This window comes from Neolamprologus brichardi, chromosome 19 (assembly GCF_056152115.1).
Source record: "Neolamprologus brichardi isolate AB-2024 chromosome 19, ASM5615211v1, whole genome shotgun sequence".
Taxonomy (NCBI): Eukaryota; Metazoa; Chordata; class Actinopteri; order Cichliformes; family Cichlidae; genus Neolamprologus; species Neolamprologus brichardi.
In genome coordinates this window covers 3,329,967-3,352,436 of record NC_142122.1, presented here as the reverse complement: position 1 = coordinate 3,352,436, position 22,470 = coordinate 3,329,967, and the positions used below count along the sequence as shown (strand labels likewise).

Genomic DNA, 22,470 nt, shown 5'->3' with positions numbered 1-22,470 from the left:
TGATAATTTGACAGAGCCGCTGTGTACAAATGCAGACTGCTCCACGGAGAACGGAGAGGCACACGTGCAGAAAACCCACGTGGCCTCGCTTATTGACTGTATATAAAAGACGGCAACACGTTCTCACTCCCAAAGCGTAACATTTTACGCTAGGTGACAAATCGTCAACATATTACGTTTTCGGCTACCCACCACGTTCCTGAATGACGACCTCGGAAAAATGAGGAAATATGAGAACCATATGGACTCAATCTACACATGTTCGCTCTTTTTCTTCAAATCGCTTAGAAACAGGCTATTTAACATCATTAAAGTCCTGGTTAAGATCAGGAAAAAGGTTATGGTTAGGGCTAGGGATAAGGTTAGGTTTAGGGCTGGAATGCAAGGCTGGAACGTTTATTACCGCGGGAGCGTCATTGCACTGGATTTCACCCATAACCCGCCGCGTACCATAAGAACGTCGAAGGTCTCCTTTCGAGTTCCTCAGGAACGCTGCGGGACGTGACAAAACGTCGGCATGTTACGCCTCTGGAGTGAGAACGGGCTCAAGACGGACATGGTCTGAAGCCAGTGCATAAGTGTCTTTACGGAGGAAAACGACCCTCACCTCCACTTCGGCTTTGATCTCAGGAAACAATAACAAGTTTATGAGCTTATTTAATAAGACTTTAAAAGAGTTTAAAGTCTTACGTTCATTTGCTAAATTGTGGTACCCATCAGTATCCAGTGGGACAACAGAGGAGAATACGCTTTGACAGGTTGGTAGCCTGTAATGTGTATTGTTCCTGTTAAATCTGGTTTTAAAAAGGAAAGATGGTGACAGCAAAAACAGCTCTCAGCCTCACAACGAGGCTCATCGCGGTGCTCAGAACAGGCAGAAAGCCTCAGGTTAAAATGAAGCAGTGCCAAAACACAGCAGCCCCTCAAATGATCACACGAGGCTATCCCCATAGACTCTCATATTAAAATAAATAAAAAGCATATTTACAGCAGGTTTATGACCTGACTAAAGGTTTTAGTCTCTGTAGTTAACTTGTAAAGCTCTAATCTGTACATTTTTAGGAGCACTGAATACTGAAACTATAGATTGTCACTGCTGTTCAAAACTAGACATCACGGTTGTGTTTTGGAGCATTTTTAAAGCTCTTTAATTATATTAATATGCCATTCAAGATGACTTTGCTTCAGTTTTTTTAGATTAGCAAGCGTGGTTGCAAATGCAGATTGGCGAGTGGTTGCTGGAGGTGAAAGCGGTGACTGCAGCAATCACCAAAAATCAAAGCACGAGTTGTTTTTCTTTGTAGTGCTGTATGCCTCTTTACAACCAATTTCACGCTAGCAAACCTCCTAGAGCACATTCCCAAGGAACAGGTGTTTACCAGATGGTGACCAATTGGTGTCTAGGCCTGTGCGATGGGGTCTTGGCACTAATTAGCAGGTATTAAGTGACCCTGCATTGTCTCCCTAACCTAATTTTGGCTCTTAACAACCAAGATGGTAACGGCTAACATGCTCAGTTTGAGCCACACAAAGCGGTGGGTTGCATCTTACAAACGGGGACGTTTTCCCATGAAGGAAAAACTATACGAGGATTATATTTCACGCTGAAAGCTGCTCTTCATTTATAAGCAGCTCATCTGCCTACACAGTAAACCAGCGGATCAGCAGGCAGCGTGTGAGCAGCGTGAGGCTAATCAATAATAGAACAGTGAATGAATGAGTCACAGCTAGGTTACCGTCTCCCCTTTTCACCCACCATCTCCTCTCTGCACCCAGATTCCCACTGAAGTGTCAGTTAGTAGCAGAGAGCTGTACACAGCAGACTATGGAGGAGCTGCCAAAAAGTCCCAATGTAGTAGCTATACAGAAATATGGAGAGGAGCGTTGGAGAGGCAGACAAAAGATAAAAAGAAGGAGACAAAAACACCTCGCCGATGCGGTGGTGTGTGTGTGTGTGAGGGGGAGGCTTAGCGCCAAGTGTCCGTTACTGTCAGAAAAATAGGTGTTGAAAGCAAAAGTGAATAAAAGAAGAAATAGAGGAAATGTTTGTGGTGGATTTCCTCTGACACGGAGGTGGTGGATACAGATCCAACAGCGCTGGCAGCTGTTTGAAACAAACAATGGGACAAAGAAGCAGCAGAAAAGAGGAAATCCATAGGGTGAGCTCCTGTTTGTGGCTTACATAAGATTTAAAGCAGACTTGTGGATGAGAGGTGGATCAGCTGGGAAGCAGCTGTCAGTTATGGAAAAGGAATTATGGCGATCAATTATGAAACGAGAGTGTAAAACATGCGTTAGAATAAAGCGCTTTTAAATTATTTATCAGCTTCTTCAGCTTCTAAAGGAGACACAGAAACACTTGTGTGTGTGCATCTGCAAGGACAAGGCCACACGCCAAGGTCTCCTCTGACACATGCAAGGGCAAATTCAAGATCAGCACAAAATCCTGATGGCTCTATCATGGCACATTAAGTATGAATGAGGGCATCGCTGCCAGCTGACCTCTGCGAGCACAGCGCGCCTGAAGCACACGCAGCTCGGAGGCCTAATAACACGTTAACATGGATGGGCATGCAGCAAGCCACTGCGGCTCCTCCGGTTCTGATGTCAGCTTTGCCCCTGGATAATAAACATGTGCTAATGTGCTAACTGTATTATTCTCCCCGCCAAAGTGTTCCTGCTGCTTGTTGCACCTTCCATACAAAGTGACTGTTTACATACTATTAGCTGGAAATGAACTAAGTGTTTTAACTTGCTAAATATGAATTAGTAGCAGCGCAGCGAAGCACAAAGTGATTCAAAGAGGAGAACAGGAAGTAAGCAGCACCTGAGGCCTGTACTTGCCTCTTAAGTGCGAGATAACAGTGAAATATGATGTAGCTAACAGGCAGTTTTCATGTTAGTTCAAAAGCATGCAGACTAACTCATTAGCATCCCAGGGAGCAGAACCAGCCCAGAGGCCTAACTCCGAGAGAGGCATTTCTGAGGATTGCAGAGCTGTAATAAGGTGGTACGAATCAATAATATCACACCGCAGAGGTGGATGGGAGCTGGAGCACCACCCAGCTTTATGATCTCCCACTCGAAAAAAAAAGCCCCTGCTGTCGGCCCAGGTATCACACTGATGGTGTAGTGCAGAAAGACGGGTTTTACTCATAGACTTCATTTTCAAAGCATGTGTACAGTACAGGCAGGTCTCACAGCTCATGGTACAGATGTGCTGTATAACACCAGTGTTGGGGAGTAACGGAATACATGTACCGCTGTTACGTATTTAAAATACAAAATATGAGTAACTGTACTCCGTTACAGTTACCGTTTAAAAAGGTGGTATTTAGAATACAGTTACTTTGTTGAAAAGAATGGATTACACGGCGGTACTTTCCTGTTTCATATTGTGGCGGGTCAGGACTGTTTGGGTTTTGTTTGACAGCTACGTTCTGTTGTTCCAGGTGGCAGCGTTACGGTTGCCATGGTTACAGGGTGACGCTCTCTCTCTCTGCGTGTTTCCTGGGTGAGAGAGCGCCTGTTGTTGTTGTGCTAAGCTAATAGGCAGAATGCTACAGGTATAGCTCTAAAGAATGTAGCATCATGGGCAGTGTAGTCCGTGCTGCAGGGAGAATGGACTGCCATACACGTTATGTGTCTGTGAGCGAGGGAGGGAGAAAAAGGAAAAGTACGAGCTGTCATCGAGCAAAAACGGGAGCTGGAAGCATGTAAATATAATAATAACCACTGCAGCCAAGAAGAGAGCCTGACGAGCCCAGTTGTAAGTAAGCTATTAAGACTCGACTGTACACCGTGTTCGTGTTTTCCTCCAAAAACAATAAGTTCTGTTGGAGCAGCCTTTCAACGCCTCTCTCTGTCTCTCGCTAGCAAAGTTGACCCAGACAACAAAGTAAAGCTAGTTTTCGGCTACGAGCCGACACAGAACCCACCGTATTAGCCAGAGGTCCCTTTACTACGGTTCGGAGCCGCAGACCTTCAGTAACAGTAATAAATCACAGCAATAGTACATTCATGTAGTTGTAAACAGCATGATAATATATTAAGTAATCCAAAGTATTCAGAATACGTTACTCTCATTGAGTAACGTAACGGAATACGTTACAGAATACATTTTGGGGCATGTATTCTGTAATCTGTAATGGAATACATTTTAAAAGTAACCTTCCCAACACTGTATAACACTAATGATAGGCCTGTGATGTGTTGTAATCCTAAAGTCAGCAGATTTTAAACGATTCAGAGATATTAGCCGCTCATTAACCCGTCAGCTCCCTAATGCAAAGTACAAAACGGCTCAACTAACTGTTCAGCGCAAACTTCAGCATCATCAGCTAAAGACGAGATTCAATTAAAAGCGTTTTTTCTTTGAAGCAAACTAAAGTATGCAACGTTACATAATCTCTACCAGGAGCAGGAGGAGGGAGGTTTTTCTTTCTGAGGTCAACGGAGAGACGGGGGTGTTCATTAAGCAATGATGGACTTTATGCATGGAGACTGTGTGTGTGTGTGCGTGTTTACAGTCTGTGTTGTGAAACTGCAAATTAGCCTCCTCTCTTGACTGTGCGCTCACACATGCACACACACTCTGTCCTGGTGAGTTTTCTAATGAAGGGGGGCATTAAGGAGCTGTCACCCTTTACACTGCACAGTGTGGGGTAGACAACTAGCTGTCACTCTGATCATCATCAGGCTAACAATGACACACACACACACATCCGTCATTGCTCAAAGTCACCCCCATCTCTTGGGGAGATGCAGACTGTGAGCTGCAGAGAGTTTATGAAGACATCTGTCTGGTGTTTCATTAGCGTGGACTCTAATGTCATGTGGATATTTAGGACCTGCAGTCACGGCCAGCATCCCCTCTCTTTGTCCCCAAAGTGTAATGCAGTCATATGAGGAAGTGGAGCCAAAGACGGGCACAAAGTGACCAGAAGTTGTGGGATGTGAGGACGCTCAAAGTTGAACTTAGTGTAGCAGAACTACAAGGACATGTTTTTACCCTTTAATCTTTGGGACTCACGAACAAAGAAGACAGTCTTTTTTTCCAGACTTGAAACACAATAATTCAAAAATGCAAAGCAACAGTGAGTCATCACTGTATCCAATAAAAGAGAAAGAAACAAAGTAAGTAAGTCAAGGACATCAATGAAAATGTGCGTTTCATTATTTAAGCTCATCCAGCAAGAAAGACATTCCTGATTTCAAAGGGCTTTGCAGCAGACGGCTTCATTTTAAGGAGCAAAGAGAAAGTTGCTTCACCAAGATCCAAAGTTTAGAGGTTTTATTAAAAACGAATAAGCTCTGTGCGAAATTATATGGTTTAAAAGACACGAGACGCCAGGTACAGTCATAGCTTTATAGATCAGACTTTAGTCCGTGATCTCTGAGAGGAGACGCAGAGCCACACCAGACTGGTGCTCTTATCACATCTGCAATATTAAATTCTATTCTCTCTGCATGATGTTTATTTCACTCCTTTACTTTCTACGGAGCCCTACGGAGCCCCGCAGGGGACATGGGAGAAAAAAAATTAAGACGGACTTTTGCGAGATCTCGCAATCTCGCAAAACAAACTCGGGATCTGGCAAAAGTTTTGCGAGATCTCGCAAAAGTTTTGGCCGCATTCTTCGGAGGCCGCCAGCTCGAAGCCGACCGGGAGGTCGAGGCACAATGTCCCGGGAAAGCGGTGTTCCTCCCGGCTGTAGTAGGTCTCGACCTCCCGTTAGCTTCGAGCTAGTGGGTGTCAGAGTTTGTTTTGCGAGATCCCGAGTTTGTTTTGCGAGATCCCGAGTTTGTTTTGCGAGATCTCGCAAAAGTTTTGCGAGATCCCGAGTTTGCTTTGCGAGATCCCGAGTTTGTTTTGCGAGATCTCGCAAAAGTCCGTCTTAATTTTTTTTTCTCCCATGTCCCCCGCGGGGCTCCGTAACTTTCTTTCTTTTCAGTTATAGTTTTTGCTTTTTAGTAGTCTCTGTCAGCTGACGACTCGTCAGGACTGGCTTCCCCTGAGAAAACAGGAATGAGACGTGGCTGTATATAAATCATTAACTTTCACCCAGAACACAGTTTGCATCCTGTGTACGGCCATTTTTAACTTTTGCGTCTTTCCGATTGATCTTTGGTTAGGTGTAAGAAAAAACATGACTTCAAACAGACCCTTTTTTTAAAAAAAAACAGCACTATTAACCACATGTTAGAACTTACGTTTTTCCTCCATTTTTATAACTTCCCATCAGCGACGATAGCAACAGAGAAAATTTCCACCCTGCTCTTTGAAAAATCCCACGTTAAAGTGTGACGATGGGGGACCTAAGCACGTATGTGATGAGCAGCTGCTGCGTTTCTGTCATGTTTAATACTTTCCTCACTGATGTCCTCGTTCTGATCCTGAGGCGTCATGTAACCCCGTTTTATCGCATGCACACGTGACCTTGCAGGCATTTCGAGGGATCTTTTAAAGACATTTGCCTTGATGAACCAGCCTCACCTGTATTGATTAACAAGAGATAAATGAGTTCCTTTTGCCTCTGGTGGCAGGGCTGTGTGACGTCATTCCCAGCTCTTCCAGGGATTCAAGCAAAAAAAAACAGGCTTTGTTTTGCTGGGGTCATTCATTCACCCAGTGTAATACCTGTTTTTTGTTTTTGTGGGGGGCGTTTCTACTTAAACACCAATGCATCTTATTTAGGGAGTCACAAATTTAAGAAGAGACGGGAGAAACACCCTTCAACCGTGTGACGAGTGGGTTGCATAGTTTGTCCACCAGAGGGCACTCTGCAAAGGTCCCAAATGATGAGCTGGTCCCAGCACAGTCAGGTAGAGCGTAGATGAGTAACACAGTTTCTACACATAACAAATGTTTGGAGAAAAAAACCTTCCAGTTGATACATTAGATATCCAATTTAAATCACTAAATAACATATCAGAAATATTGATCAGCCTCTTTATTTATTAAACCAGCAATGAGACATGAAAACAGTTTGTGATCATAAAAAATAATTTTGTACATGTTTATCCTTCAAGTGTACTCACCTGTGCCACTGTAACGTGTTTTATCATCCATCTCAAGTATATGTATGTTTTAATAACCGTTAATTTTATTGTATTTTTCCACTTTAATCACTAAACTGTGATGTTTTGCAGTGAGCTGTGAGTATCAGACGTACAGTACAGATTTACTGCTGCAGAAGCCTTTGATGCTGATATTTACTGAAACCTGCAGACGAGTCAGTTTGTGACTTGGTGCCGTTTTGCAAAAAAAACTGAATGAAAGTAACCAAAACTAATCAACATCAGAAGAAAGGAAGCAGCGCAGGAATGCAAACTGAGCCTTCAAAGTGTTTCTGTGTAACATATTTGAACCTTATTGTTGTTATAAAATCGGATAATATCGAGTTCCATCTTTTTATATATGATTCTAGATATTTTTGAGCATGTGCAAACAAAGTGATAGTGCACATCACTGAATAAAAGCAGTGTTTTTCTCTCCATTAGGAGCTAAACATTAGTTCACAAGCAGGAGGAGTAGAATACGCGGAAAGATAACGACTTTGATTTGTGATTTCTACTTTTCCATCAGCCCTCTCAGCCCGTGGCGCCTGTCCCTTAGGCAAACAGCAGACAGTAAACAAAAGCAAATCCACTTCAAACATCCAGGCCCCCCACTCGGATGAAGAGATGCAGTGGGTCTCCTTCCTGTCATCTGCTGTTAGTCGGGCTATTTATCAAAACATCGGCTGCAGGCTGAGTGGAAGCAAGTAACCTGGAGGCCTGCTTTGGCTCCGCTTCGCTCTTTCTAAACGTGCAGCGTGTCAGGGTGTAAACAAGTGCCACAGCAGCTCATCATCCTGTGAGGTTTTCCCGTCGAAGGGCAAGCGAGCGTTAACCTATTCAATAACACGCTGACTGTGTTATTACCTGAATTAGATTTATGTCCCATTAGCCTCACTGACAGGGACCACTTCTCCTCATCCTTATTCACTGGTCCTCGTTACAAATATCAATAAACACAGAGAACAGAGAGGGACAGTGACACACTGCATTAGGTTGTTCACCTTAATATTCAGCAGCTTATTCTCTTATTTGCATAAACAAGAATGTAAACATCCCAAACATGTCACAAATGTAAAAATACTTACTAATGGGACGCACGGTCGAAAATGCCCTTGTTTTCAGTTTCTGACATTTCTAATAGATTCCACTTCATCCATTTCAGGCAGCTGGACCAGATATATCAGAACTGATGCATCATTTAGTTGGAGAATTTGTGATTTAATCTACACTCACTGGAAAATGTACAAGCTCCTTGCTTTTACCGAATTAGACGTCAGTTTAAGTTCTTCCTGGCAGAGATTCAAGGTGCTGGAAACATTCCTCAGAGATTTCGGTCCGTGTTGACGTGATGGCATCACACCGTTGCTGCAGATTAGAGGGATGCACATCCATGATGACATCTGCTGTTCCACCACATCCCATATGTGCTCTACTGGACTGCGATCTGGTGACTGTGGAGGCCATGCTCAAATAACCGATTTGCTGGATTCTTCAACATCATCATCCCGCTGGAAGCCGCCATAAGAAGATGATATCCTGTGGTCATAAAGGGATTGACATGGTTGCTACAAGAGGCTCAAAGTATGCCACAAGCAGCAGCCTGAACTGTTGATATAAGGCAGGAGGGATGCATGATGCCATGTTGTTTATGCCGAATTTTGACCCTACCATCTGAATGTCACCACAGAAGTCGAGACTGAACATTTTTCCAGTCTTCTACTGTCCAATTTTGATGAGCTTCAGTTTCCTGTACTCAGATGACAGTACTCTGGTGCTTCAGGAAGAAGCTCTTCTGCCTGTGGGAATAATCCCAGCAGTTACCGAAACACTCGGACTAGACCGTCTGGTATCTCCACAGCACGTTCAAAGTCACTTAAATCACTTGCTGCCATGTGATTGGGCGATTAAATTCACAAGCAGTTGAACATACAGGTATGGACAGGTCATGGTCCTGATGTTGACCAAAATAAAGAGTAAATGGTAAAACGTGGTTGTATAAGGCCTGTTTTTAGATCAACTAAAGATCTGCAGGAATATTAGATTCAGCCGTTCAAACCAGTTCATGAAGCCAACAAACTAGAATAACAGTCAGGCACTAGATGCAGGTGTAATTCTAAATCACAGAGTCATAACTGATTGTACTGACATGAATTCCAGTCAGTTATGGATGTGTGGTGCATATTGATCGTGACTTTAGGGCACAGTTGAACTATGACGGTACGAATGTGTGGCGTCTCTGTTTGAGGGGAAAGAAGAATAGAAAGAGACGTGATCATAAAACAAGAAAGTGAAGAAAAATCCATTTCAGGACAAATCGAATGATGATGTTATTTAATCTCTCGCCTCGATCTTCTGATCTGCACAAACGTTCATGTAATACAGCCAACATTGGGTTCATGCTTGTTCAGAACTGGTACAGTAATTACAGTCTCATTCAGCAGCAGGCGGTGGATGCACACGCACACACACACGTACAGCTCACACTTAATTATATAACGAGACAAATTATTATTCTCAAATCTTGTAGCCTGTGACCCCAATTAAACTAGAAGTGTGTTTAGAGCATGAAATATGACACTTAGATGAAAACAAGACTAACACACACACACAGACACGTTAGCTGTAGTCACAGTTTGCTGTCCAAACAAGCACACACAAGTAAACGATGACGCCATAAACCAATCCCTGCAGGACCCAGTCTTCCCACTCAGCAGCCATGTTGGTAACAACACCTGACTGTAATTTTGATGTGCTTATTTAAAGAAATACAGTTTGAAAAAGTTTACAGGTAGATCTACGTTCCCACCCTCACTATGACCATCACCTTCGGTAACTTTGGTAACTGAATGTGACCGTAAAGAATGAAACTGAGAGTCCAAGCGGCAGAAATGAGGCCTGAAAACAAGTCGCTTGCTGCGCATTGCTTTGAAGCTGACGGCGTTTGTAGTCGAGGTTCCAGCTGCCTAGCTAACCTTCTCATATATTGCTAATCTCCTCAGGTCACATGATCAGTATTCACTTCTCTCATTGGTCACGTCCAATTTGTTGCAGAATGTCATTCACGTTGTATCGTCTCGGTCACGACGTCGTTCCCAGTGTGGATGCAGCTTAAGGCCTCAGTCCTGCAGACCAGCTGGTTTGTGAGTGGAAAAAGTCCAGTCAGTGCGCGAGTAGTTGCTAGAGGTTGCTGGGTGTTGCTAGATGTAATTGGTCACAAACAGTCTGCTGCAGTATACAAAAACTCCATGTAACTGCTTTGGTCACTAGCATGTGCTTAGAATTGTGACCAATTTCATGCAAGCAACTTGCCAACAACCTCCAGCAACCAGTTGGCCAACAGTTGCCACCCAACTCGCCCACCAACTGGAGTTAGCCAAATGGTCGCAAACCTTTAAGCCTTTATGACTGCTGACTTAGACGGTGAGGATCTTTTGGCAGATCTCTACTCCTCCACATCAAAATGAGCCAGCTGAGGTGGTGCATGCATCCGACCTCCTGGACTGTCACAGGTGACGTGTTACCAGCCAAACTGGGAACGAACTCCAGGGCAAACACAGTCTCTCTCTTTCATTAATGAACTTTGACCTGCTTGTCAGAGGATTAAGGTCTCAGCAGGTGAGGTTTACTGATGTTAGAAAATTAAATTAAGTAGAATTCATCTGGCATTAAAGTGTATGTAATGGAGATTTTTGCAGGTGAGGTCACTTATGTCAGAAGAATGTCTGTGAAGTTTGGGAGAGTTTGGACTGGATTTCTTTGAGGTATATCAGTTTCATGTTTCATGGCGAAACATCAAAATTCACCAAGCTGCCGAGGTCACGCCCTCTTTTGAAAACTCAGTTTTGAATGTGACCTAAGACCAACTCCTTCAGGCTTCCCTGAACAAATTTGAGGTTGCTGGCATCAAGCGTCTTGAAACTGTAGCCCAAAGTGTAAAACACGACATTTCCTGTTCTCAGTAGGTGGCGCTGTAACCACTGTCAAATATTGCAGTTGAAATGTGTCCGGGGGTGTAGCTTTATCACGTGTGAGACGTTTGGTACAGATCGGTCAATGTATGTGGGAATAAGAGCCAATTATAATTTCAAAGCAAATGATCAAAATTCGCTGTGGCGCCACAGAAACGCCCTTAGGTGAAAACTCTAAAGTTCCACAATTTAATATGATTCAGATCTGTAGTCCAGACTGACGAAATATGGAGCTGATCCAATAAAATCTTTAGGAGGAGTTTGCAACAGTACAACGCCTGAAAATGGCAAAATCTATGCCAAAATGTTACCTTCAAGTCAAAATGGTGGTGGTGAGTTGGCACATGGGTCCAATAGACTTTTTGGTACATCTTGGGATGTTACACATGTGTACAAAATTTCATACATTTACGTAAAAGCCCAAGCAGGGGCTCATTTTTTTCCCACTTTGTACGGTGCGCTACTGAGCCATTTTGCTGTGCCCAGGTCTCAAACCAGTGAAACCAGTAAATTTTCACCAGGCTTGACGCATGTGCAAAGTTTCATGAGTTTTCAAACATGTTAAAACCCTCAAAAAGCCAATTCATTTGTCTGGATAATAACAAGAAGAAAGGGAGCGATTACAATAGCGCATTCGCACTTTTAGTGCTCAGGCCTAATAATGGATTCAACTGAGCCATTTATTCACGCCACTGAATAAACTTCTGCCATTCTAGTCATTTCACAGAGCTGCTCCTTCGTACTTTAAAACATACAATAACCTTTTCTCCTCTCTCTCTGTCTCTGCAGATAGCTTGTCGCCTCCCGTCAATGTGACCATCAGAGAGGTAAAAGCAAACTCTGCTGTGGTGTCATGGGACATCCCCGAGGGAGACCCAGTCATTGGCTTTGCCATCACACAGCAGGTCGGTAACACTCTCTGTCCCCTCTATACCACTGTAACCATTAATGCTAATTACTGTGCTTATAAGCAGTAAAAAATACATATGGAAACGGTCAAAGAAACAGCAAAGTTTTACTGTTAAATGAAAAGCTTTTGGAGGGAATAAAATCACCAAACCTTTTATTTATTGTAACTCATATTACAGTTTTACAGCTAAAGATACAACTTTACTAGATACGCCTGTTCAACTCCTCATTAATGCAAATATCTAAAGTTCAAAGTGAGCAGCAGATGGAGTACAGCAGCAGAAGACTACACCGTCTGCCACTCCTGTCAGCCAAGTTCAGGATACTGAGGCTACATTTTGCACCACATCGCCAAAATTGGACAATAGAAGATTTGAAAAATGTTGCCTGGTCTGATGAGTCTTCTTTTCTGCTGTGACATTTGAGTGAAAGGGCCTGAATTTGGAGTAAAACAACATAAAAGTATGGCTCCGTCCTGATTCGTATCAATGGTTCAGGCTCCTGGTGGTGTACCTAATAAAGTGTCCCCTGAGTGTACGTGTAAATGTACTACAATGTAGGTACATTAATTAATGCATGTAGAAGATTTCTTGAAGAAACTCGCAAACTAATTCAATTAAGTTGTGGCTTGTCACAGGTTATTGTCTGCCACGTCCACTTTCCTTTCCTGTGTTGCTCCCTCGCTCCGAGTCAGAATGCATTATGGGAATCATCAGAGGATACGGCATCCTGTCGGACAGCCTGTCCCCTCGCTGACAGACTATGACAGCTGTGTGACAGGAGAAAAGTCAACATGCAAGCTTAGACACACATCTCTCGCACAACCACGCATTTACGTGGGACAAGTTGCCATCTCGTGGTTGTACAAACACACATATGCACCCGTCCACAGGAGTGACATGTTTGATGGCAGCACTGGAAGCTGGGAAATGTGTGGTTTAAAGCTATCAATAAAAGTTAATAATAAGAAACAATAGCAGAGGACTTTCAGCTGCTTTGCAGTGGTTATTGCTCAGGCTGTTCTCATTCACTGGTCATCAAATCCCGCCGTTTTATCAAAGCTGCTGCAGTCACAGAGATGTATACAATATCAGATGCTGTGTTATTTTAAAGCATGACACGTTTGAAGCATTCAAAAAAGGATGGCGGTGGTTCATTCATATAGCAAACCCATCCTCCAAGTCTTGGCAAGAAAGGTAAAAGCATATTCACTCTTTATTTTGTATAACACTAACATGAAATACACCTGACAATTAAAACTTCAATTCAGAAGTCAAGCACAACTCAAGTGCTCCCAAAAGTCCTTATGGTTTCCCAACGTCTCCCTCCACACAGTTTTGTGTGTTTTTTTCCAATGCTAACTGTGCTAACTGTGGTCCTTGTGACTGTGATTTTAAAACTGTTCCAGGCATCTCTTAACCAGAAACCAAAACAGTTAGCATCCCATTTTAAATCAGCGTTTAACAATAAATGTCCAAAACACAGATGTTTAAATCCAGAGGTCAAACATAATGATTAACAGGCAAAAACAAAGGATATCACTTCAGGCTGAAGACAGAGCTGAGAAACAACACAATTTGACAACTTGGAAATGTATTTAGATTTATTTTGTCTGTGTCCACAGATAATGAATGATCCGCTGTCAAATTTGAATTGTGGGGTCCCTCAAGGCTCTCTCCTTGGCCCTCTTATTTTATAAGCACACTTCCTCTCAGCGACTGTTTCGCCAACACTCTACTATCCAACAACACCAGCAGCGTTGGTAATCTACTTACCCACTTAAGGGTGAAAACTAAACTCACCAAAGATAAATCTTAAAATTTACTACCTTGGCCCAAAACTAGCTTTTTGCATTCAGTCTGCTCCCAACCTGGGAGCTGTTTTTGAAACCGATCTCTGTTTCAGCCCCCCTGGTTTAGCACAACAAGAACAATTTCCAGGATTAGATCATTCGTGTCAGCTGCTGAGTTGCATTTATTTCACCCGCCTTGATTAAGGCTAAATGGACAGATACTTTACTTGGCTTTTATTTGAGCACCGAATGCACTTTCTTACAACAAGCCTCGTTCAAGTGTGTTATTTTGTGCCTAGCTTTCACACGTACTCTCATGGATGCATTTGGGTTTACAGATGCTCAGAAGCCGGGGATTGCACCACCAACCTCGAGATTAGTAAACGATCCGCTCCTGAGTCACGTCATCATAACTAAAGCATTTCCTTTGGGATTAATAGTTGTCTGATACTGATCCTGATTGTGATATAAGAAGATAATACCTTTTATAACAGCATCAGTCAGAGCTCACATCACCGGCTCAAGCTGATCCAGAACTCTGCTGCGTGGATTTTAACTGGCACCATGAACACATCACTCCAGTTCTGGCAAATTTACACTGGCTGCCTGTTAAATGCCAAATTGATTTTAAAATCTTACTAATCACTTTTAAAGCACTAAATGGCCTCGCCCCAGAGTACATTAAAGATTTATTTACCTCTTATGTGCCTGGGTGTTAAATTGGTGAATGGTTATTCCAGCATCTTGGCTAGTAATCAAAGAGCTCCCGAGCGGCGGGACCACTGAGATCAGACTAGCCACATCTTCATTGTTTTGTTTTGTTTTAAAGTATTCTTGGGAGGGGGGGTTGATGTGCATATGTTTAATTTGTGTGACAAACTTTGTAATTTTGAGAAAAGTGCTTTAAGAATAAGCTTTTTGTAATTATAACAAGGCAGGAAAGACTGATACAGAGGATGGAAAAGTAACAAAGTCGGGAGGTCAAAGGTTATAGGAAATAAAAAATGACCAGGCAAACCCAGAGCCACGGCCATTAAGTTTAATTTTTGTAAAATAAAGTGCGAGTGTAAAAGCTGGTTGCATGTGTCTCTCTGTCACCCTCCAACAGAAGAAAGACGTGCGCATGCTGCGATTCATCCAGGAAGTCAACACCACCACGCGATCCTGTGCATTATGGGACTTGGAGGAAGAGACAGACTACATTGTGCATGTCCAGTCCATCTCCATGTCTGGGACGAGCCCACTGAGCGAACCGCTGCGCTTCCGGACGCCGAAGGAGGCCGAGACTCAGGCCTCTAAGAGTGAAGGTGAAGCGTGACAGCGCCACACATGCAGACGCATCCACACAAATACACTCCTTCACCCAACACGTCCACACTTAAAAGAAAAAAACCCTGAATCTGTCGGTTTTCCAGACATGACTGCAGCAGGGACTTGGCCTTTTGACAGCATTGTGACTGATTTTGTCCAAAGACCAATAAGAATCAATAGAAACACAAACCATGAAATGAAATTTCACAAGAAAGTGCTCTTGAAGCTTGCCCCCTCTAACCACAACTCGGGAGTAGAAGAGCTGAGAGGGATGCATACTTCACTGTGTATCGACTTGCCTTCCTGGCCTCACCCAGCATACGCTCTGCACAACTGCACTGTAAACCAAAGTGAGGAAAGGCATTTATCAGACGCAGGGAGGAGGCAGTGGGAGCTGTGAGGGGTGGGGAATCGATGCGCTTTTGGCTGAGGCGCTTCTCCAACTCTTCTTCCTCTCATTTACACTCATGTCTCATGCGAGCTGCAGCTTCACTCCAATACTTTGCAAAGTGTTGAGCCAGAAACAGTCTGAACTTCTGTTCTGGTGGTGAGCGGGCTGGCAGAGGCATGTAGAACACAAAAACAATCATTGCAGAGCGGCGAGGCGATGCTCTCGCCACCGCCGAGGCCTAATTAGCACCGGATGTGTTGTCTGTGTGTTATTTGTGTAGCTGGGAAGAATTTACAGAAATCAATAACAGCACAGATAAACTTGTGCGCTTTCATAGCAGCCTGCTTCTCTTTCTGTCCGTGCACGTGCTCGTTTCTTTGAGGTTTCAGGACGCAGTAGCGGTTTTTGATACGGGCGACATCACGGGCATCGGCAACAAAAAAAAATTGCTCGTACTCAAGCTGCCCCGACATCATGCCAGCGCATATTGGGAATGGCATAGGCACCGATCGGTTTTCTATCGCCCATTTGCGGGGAGTAAGGGCGCCCTCCTTTTGCGAGGTGCGCCTGCTGCTTGGGAGGAGGCAGGAGAGGGCGGGGCGGCGGGGGTTTCTCTGACCGGCTGGAGCAGCGTCTAATAACCAACTCGCAAAATAAAATAAAATAAAAACAAACCAACAAACACGAAAACACCAGACATTATGATACAGACTTATAATTTGCACCGATGTTTTTTCGAAATTCTATACGCCAAAAGTGAGCGCGAGAGCCCTCGGTGCGCGTGCTCGCTGCTGAAGTCAAAGTAAACTTTATTGTCATCTCCGCTACATACAGTCCAGTTTATAGAGAGACGAGACGACGAGGCTCCAGTTACAGCAGTGCAAGAAAACAAACAATAAATATAAGAAGAGTGAGAAAATAAACATACACTTTAGGACTCGGGGTAAAGGGATCAATAACAATTTTTAAAAAATTATATTTTATATTTTGATGATTTAATGTCTCACACACAACCCGTGGAAAGGGGTTCATAATGTTGCAAATCCAAGCCCATTATGTATTCATGATTTGAATCCTGGGTTGTTTGAAATCCCAGAAATACACCTTAGACAAAGTGAATCTGTGAACTAAGGTGTAGGTTTGTTAGGTTAAGTTGTGGTGATCCTTGATATGGGGGATTTGTGTTCATACTGGAGTCCAAAATTAAAACCAATGGAAGATGGACAAGAAAAGTTCAAAGCCATCAGGTGCTCAGTTTAGAAAAAATAGAAAAGAAGAGGAGGAGAAACGAGCAAAAGATGCAGGTAAGCAGGGCATCCTGAAACAATCAGAGTCAGAATACTTTATGAATCCCTAAGGAAATTATGTGCGTTACAGTTGCTCCAAGAAGAAATGGTAAAAATAGCAACAGTAACAGACTAAACTCCAAACAATACATTATGTTACAGATTTTAATATTAATTAGTCATTGTCAATTGTTGATTTGTCCTGTTCTCATTGTATGATGAATTATGATGGCTGTTTGGTAGCCGTTTGCATACAATGCATACTCTCTCTCTCTTCATGTGTATGTGTGTGTGGGGGGGGGGGGGCAAATCTCCAACAAGTATTTGAGGCTGTCTGTGAGGAACGTTTTTCCCACCTTTTGAATCTGTGCCATGAAGAATTGAGGCAGTTCCAAAGGCAACATGAGGTCGGTCCAACCTCCTGATCTGGATGAATCAGTGACATCTAACTCAGCATTAACTTGAAAACAGGTGATAACAGGTGGACTTGCTTTACAATTGTTTTCCTACATGCAGCTGAAAAGCTTGCAAAAAGCGTTTTAATTTTAAATGAGGACAAAAAGTGACCCAACTAACCTCAGGATAGAGAAAGAGCTCCCGTCTTTATGCCGAGTTAACTTTCTCCTGGTATTTCCTTCACATTAACTTCTGTTGTTGCTCAGACTAATCAGGCGTGATGTAATTAGTAAGCTTTGGAAATGCAGGCAGGTGGATGTGGTTACATTTTTACACAGAACACAGATGAATCTTTGTATTCGCCGTACAGACAAGAGCATATTAGCAGTCTTCTCGTGTGACTTTAAGTAAGACAGCAAATTATTTCCCAAAAGGTCAAGAAGCACGGGTCATGTCTGTGTTTCAGAGGGCGACCTCCCGCTTTCTTAAATGAGTCGGGTGCAGGAAGTCTCCCTCATCCAAAAATCTGCAGGTTTTGCGCAAACACACACACAGAGCCTCTAATTTGCTGAAAAATGCTGCTTCACACATTCGAAACTATCACAAAGCAAATATCCACAGAGAGCACGTCTGTGATTCATCATCCTTCACTTCTACTCAACAACAGCGGTTTAGCGCGACGACACACATCCATCTCTGTCTCATTTGCACTGCTTGCTCAAGGATGTCTGTTTAATTAGCGTAGCTGTGTTGAAACAATAAAAGCTTTGATGGCAGATGAGAAGGTGTTCTTCAGTCAACATTTTGTAATTTATTAGAAAATCTCTGTGGATTTGGGATCTAGTATCTAGTATGAAGGGTAATTTTAGTTTAGAGAGATCTTCTTAAATCCACCCAGATATGTTTGGCTTTTATGATTAAACACGTTGTCTTTCTCTAACAAGACAAATGGTCGTCATTTACCACTACATCATTTTTCGCTCATAATCCTGCCAATTTCCCATCAGGAAAAATGGCTAAGCTGTGAGTCCAGACAGTGGGATGAGAGCTGTTCGCTTATTGAGAATGACTGACGGACAAAATGTGCCATGGAGAGAGAGAAGGAGTTTGTCTTTCACTGCAGATAATTGCACAGGGTACAGAGTGTGGAGGGAGAGCGTCTCAGTGCTTCTCTTAGTCCTTTGTCTCTGTATGACAGGCGAATGTCCCGAGAAGCAGAGCGAGGCTTTCACCGTCCTCGCTCAGCTGCTCAGCCCTTCTGTTCTGCAGTATCACGCTGATCTCAGTGGAAAGAGCAAAGGATGAGCCTGAAATGCTGGATTATTCCGCATTTCTTCTCGTTTCCTCTTTCACAATGGGTTTAAGCTTCGGGAGATCAAAGGAAGTAAGACAGAGATGAAGGGAGAGGGGGGGGAGAAATTGAACAACCTGTGCACAAAACAGCAGGAAGAGAGGAGGCGAAATGCAGAGTGACTGACAGAAGCAGCCACGGCAATACAGGAGCGAGAAATCCTGAAAATTAAATTCTGCTGTCAGAAACACAGTGTGTGTGTGTGTGTGTGTGTGTGTAGGCTTGTTTGCATATCTTTGTGAGGACCAAAAATCACAATGTTATTATACTTGTGGGGACAAAAGAGCCCGTCCCCACGAGTTTGAAGGCATTTTTGAGGGTTAGGGTATGGGCCTAGGGTAAGCATTATGTCAATTAGATGTCCTCACTAAGACATCAAAACGAGAATGTGTGTGTGGGGGGCACAGATGTACCTGTGCAACCTCTCAAGGAAATTTACAGACTCGCAAACATGGAAAATAAAAAGTTCTGGTGAAAAGGTTCATCGTCTCCTCAGATCTAATAAAGGTAGAAACTTCTCTCAAAGCGTAGGATTTAAAAAAAAAAAGTTCTCTTTTGTCATGAAGAATTTTGATCCATACGTGAAAACTGGGCTGCAGTAAAATACTGGAAGATATTTCCCTTAACAGCAACCGTCAGCTCAGCTGGAAGCCTGAAACACTCCTGGGGTGTATTTTAAACTGAGTCACATAAAACAGAAGAAGGATCCTGTGGCTTTGCTGCTTTATAGAAATAAGTTGATTTTGATTTGGCAAAAATCAATCAGTTGCTTTCTTCCCAATAATGAAATAAGAAAAATCAATATCAAGCTAATTTATATGCGTTAAGGAGGAAAGCTGGGATGTTTTTAGCCAACCTTAGATTAAAACTTGAAACAGAAAGAATGATAACATATACCAGCATGTATACATAAATATATGAGGTAGCACATGTGGTGGAACGAGACTGTGTATAAAAGTCTGGCTTGTTCTTTTATGAGGATCCATCTTGAGTGAAACATTTTCTTTATCTCCATCTCGTGTTTGGATGCTGCTCAGCGGGAACCTGACAGAGAAACTGAGAGTACCATGTAATCAGCACAACCCTGGACCTGGAAACCAGAAAGGGGGGAATGATTTTTTCTTTTAAGCCAAAGCTGAGAAATCGGACTCAAAATGACATCAATCAGAGACAAAATGAGACAAGAAATTTAATTAAATTAATTTTTAAAAGACCACTTTTCCCGTTTTCTGTTTTGTTTGTTTTCCCTGTTTGGAAGTGAAGAGTGAAGAAAGGCAAACAGGTGAGCAGGAGGTGAAAGTAAATATAAAAAGCTGCTCATAAACACTTTAAGCCTTTAAGGAAAAACTTATCTTTCATCAGCAAGTGTGAGCAATGTTCCCTCTAAGCTGCGCGCGTGCGCAATTGCGCACTGCTGGCACGGTCTCTGCGCACAGAAAAGCTGTGTTGCGCACCAAAAAAAAGTCTAACCTGAATTGAAATGAAAATAAATACGTAAACAATTCTGTTTTGCAGTGTTAGTCAGTAAGTGACCGGCTGCTCCCGTACGGGATTAGAACGATGTCACCTTATCCCATAGTCCAGCCAATGATGCGATTCACACTCGTATATACGCAGCTAATCAACGTCGATGACAGGCTATGACAGCGTCCTTATGTGCCAACACCGGTGTTTTAGCGAGCAAAGCGGCTGATGTGGAGTGAAGCCACGTTAATGACAACGTGGACAACCATTGGAGATGTGAGCAGGACAGACGGAACAATTGAGGGAAAAACTGTGGACTTTATACCAGTTTTTAAATTGTGTTGATCGGCCACGTAAAACCAGAGTTGTGATAAAAATATATGCAATTTTTTTTTCCTGAATACTATCGTTGTTTATATTTACTGTGAGAAGAAAAAACAGCGTTTTATAAGCAAAACGCTCGAAAGCCTGTGAGCAAAGACAAAACCAAAAAAACAACAACTCACGCTTCCCTATTGGTCGAAAAATGATAAGGCAACACGGCATTTAGTTGTTTAGGAAGGGGGGAAGTTTTAGGAGTGACGGTGGTGATTTGAGATGTGAGACGTTTAGCGCAAATCGTGTGTAGTTAGTGTGTAGTGTAGTTTTGTTGTGTGTGTCAGAACAATGAGGCGACTGCTGAATGTTACAGGTGTTACAGCAGTGACACATCAGCTGTTGTCAGGCCTGCAGGTATCAGGCTGTTGTTCTCCTTCATCTCATAGTGGACAAAAATTATTTGGCACAAATAATTTGTGTGGCATCAGATTTGATGCAGAACAGCTGATTGTTCTGTAAATAGTTTGAAATGTTTATTTAAAAAACGCCTTGGCTCCATTTTTAGGTAAACAGCTGCAAAATACTTTGTTTGCAAAACTCAGTTACTTTTTTGAAGAAGTAACTATATAATTAATTGCCCAACATTGGTCATTATATACTGTATTTTGCAGACAGAGAGTTACAGACTCTCTCCCAGACCACAGACTCATAATACAAGTCAGAGCTTTATTAAAAAAGAAAAGAAAGTTGTGTTTTCAAAATTCAAATTTTTTTTTACATTTTCATTGTAAGTGAGCTAAAGCAGTTAATTAAAAGTAGTCTAACATAAATGCTGTAATTTGATTATTTTAATAAACCATGTAACTTGGATGGATTCGACGCTGGCGTGACCACAGTGCACACGTCTGCTGTTGCTCACAGTGGTCCACGAGATCGCTCAGGGAGTTTGTGTGTTCGCTCAGACACGTGAGAAATTAGAGGGAAGATTGAGTGTGAGATGTTATTTAGTTACATAATGTGAATTGATAATCAAAGGCTGCATGTTTCCTAAGTTGTGCAAAAAAAAAAAAGCAGCAGCAGTCCAGACATATCAACAAATAATTAATTATTGTTTGACAAAATAAGGCTGGATTGTGGAGGAAGTAATTACATCCTTTAGGCTACACACGTTTTATTATTTATTAAAGCCACACGTTAAAAATGTAGCTTAAGCTGCAGTCACACAAGGCAAAAGAGTTGTTGGAGACGCTGGCACAAACAAAATTATAGCAAGTGTGTTTAATGAATCTGCAGTCTTTGGTTGCTTAGAAGACGGGAGCCAGGTTTGCAACCACTGGGACTCAACTTTGGTGTGTGTGATGGACCGAGCAGCGAAGGAAACTCAGGCACAGGTTAAAGTCCAAAAAAAAGTTTTTTTTATTTAATCCCAAAACATAGATGCTAAATCATACAAAAAAAATCAAAATCTTGGGCCCATAAAAGAGGTCAAAATAACAGAACTCTACTCAAAGTTAACAACAAACAATACTGATAACTCAAACTTACTTACCTAACGAGACAAAGGGGAAACTTAAATATCTGTGAGCTGATCAGCCCACAAAAACACAAAACAGGGGTAAAACACACAAAACCTAACTGAGACTAACATAAGGAACTCCAATTCCCCCCCATGATCTCGAGTTATGGAATGAGCCAATTTGCAGTTTTCCATCTAGGCTTGCTCCGCCCCTTTTCCACCTCTTGGCTCCTCAAGCAAGAGACTGGAGCAGCTGCAACTAAGGTAACTCAGAAAACAAAGAGATTCAATCATCAATAACAGTGTAAACTAAAATGTGCGCAATTATTTTAGAACAGTGTTATGTGAATTAATTCTAAACCAAAACCAGTTATTTATTATCCTATAAATTAAATCTTATATCTAAAGAAAGAAAATGTGAATGCAGTGTCCTTGTTGTTGTTGGTAATATTAGGTGGATATTACCACAGTGTGGCTGTAACTGCAGCCATCACAGTGTGTTACAATGGCAATAAAACAAGTCATTCTGCTATTAGTCTTTAACCCTTTAAGACCTACCATAGAACCAAGTCCGCCAGAGTTTATATTATATTTTTACATGCTGTGGAGCCATTTTTGGGAGCATTTCAACTTGCTATACATCAATACAACCATTATAGCCCAAATTTTAATAACATGTATGCATTAAGTGCATAGTAACTACATA

At 42.4% G+C, this 22,470-nt stretch overlaps 1 protein-coding gene across 2 annotated transcripts in view; it reads left to right on the top strand.

Annotated features, from left to right (window-relative positions):
- fndc5a (fibronectin type III domain containing 5a) overlaps positions 1 to 22,470 on the top strand; it is a 45,829-nt gene that overhangs the window by 11,384 nt on the left and 11,975 nt on the right. For both annotated transcript variants that reach the window (XR_004844214.2, XM_035915175.2), the window contains exons 2-3: positions 11,820 to 11,935; positions 14,840 to 15,038. Coding sequence is in view for 1 of the 2 variants with exons in the window: in XM_035915175.2 (XP_035771068.1) it covers positions 11,820 to 11,935; positions 14,840 to 15,038 (315 nt within the window). In the remaining variant the exon portion in view is untranslated. The remainder of the gene's footprint in view (positions 1 to 11,819; positions 11,936 to 14,839; positions 15,039 to 22,470) is intronic.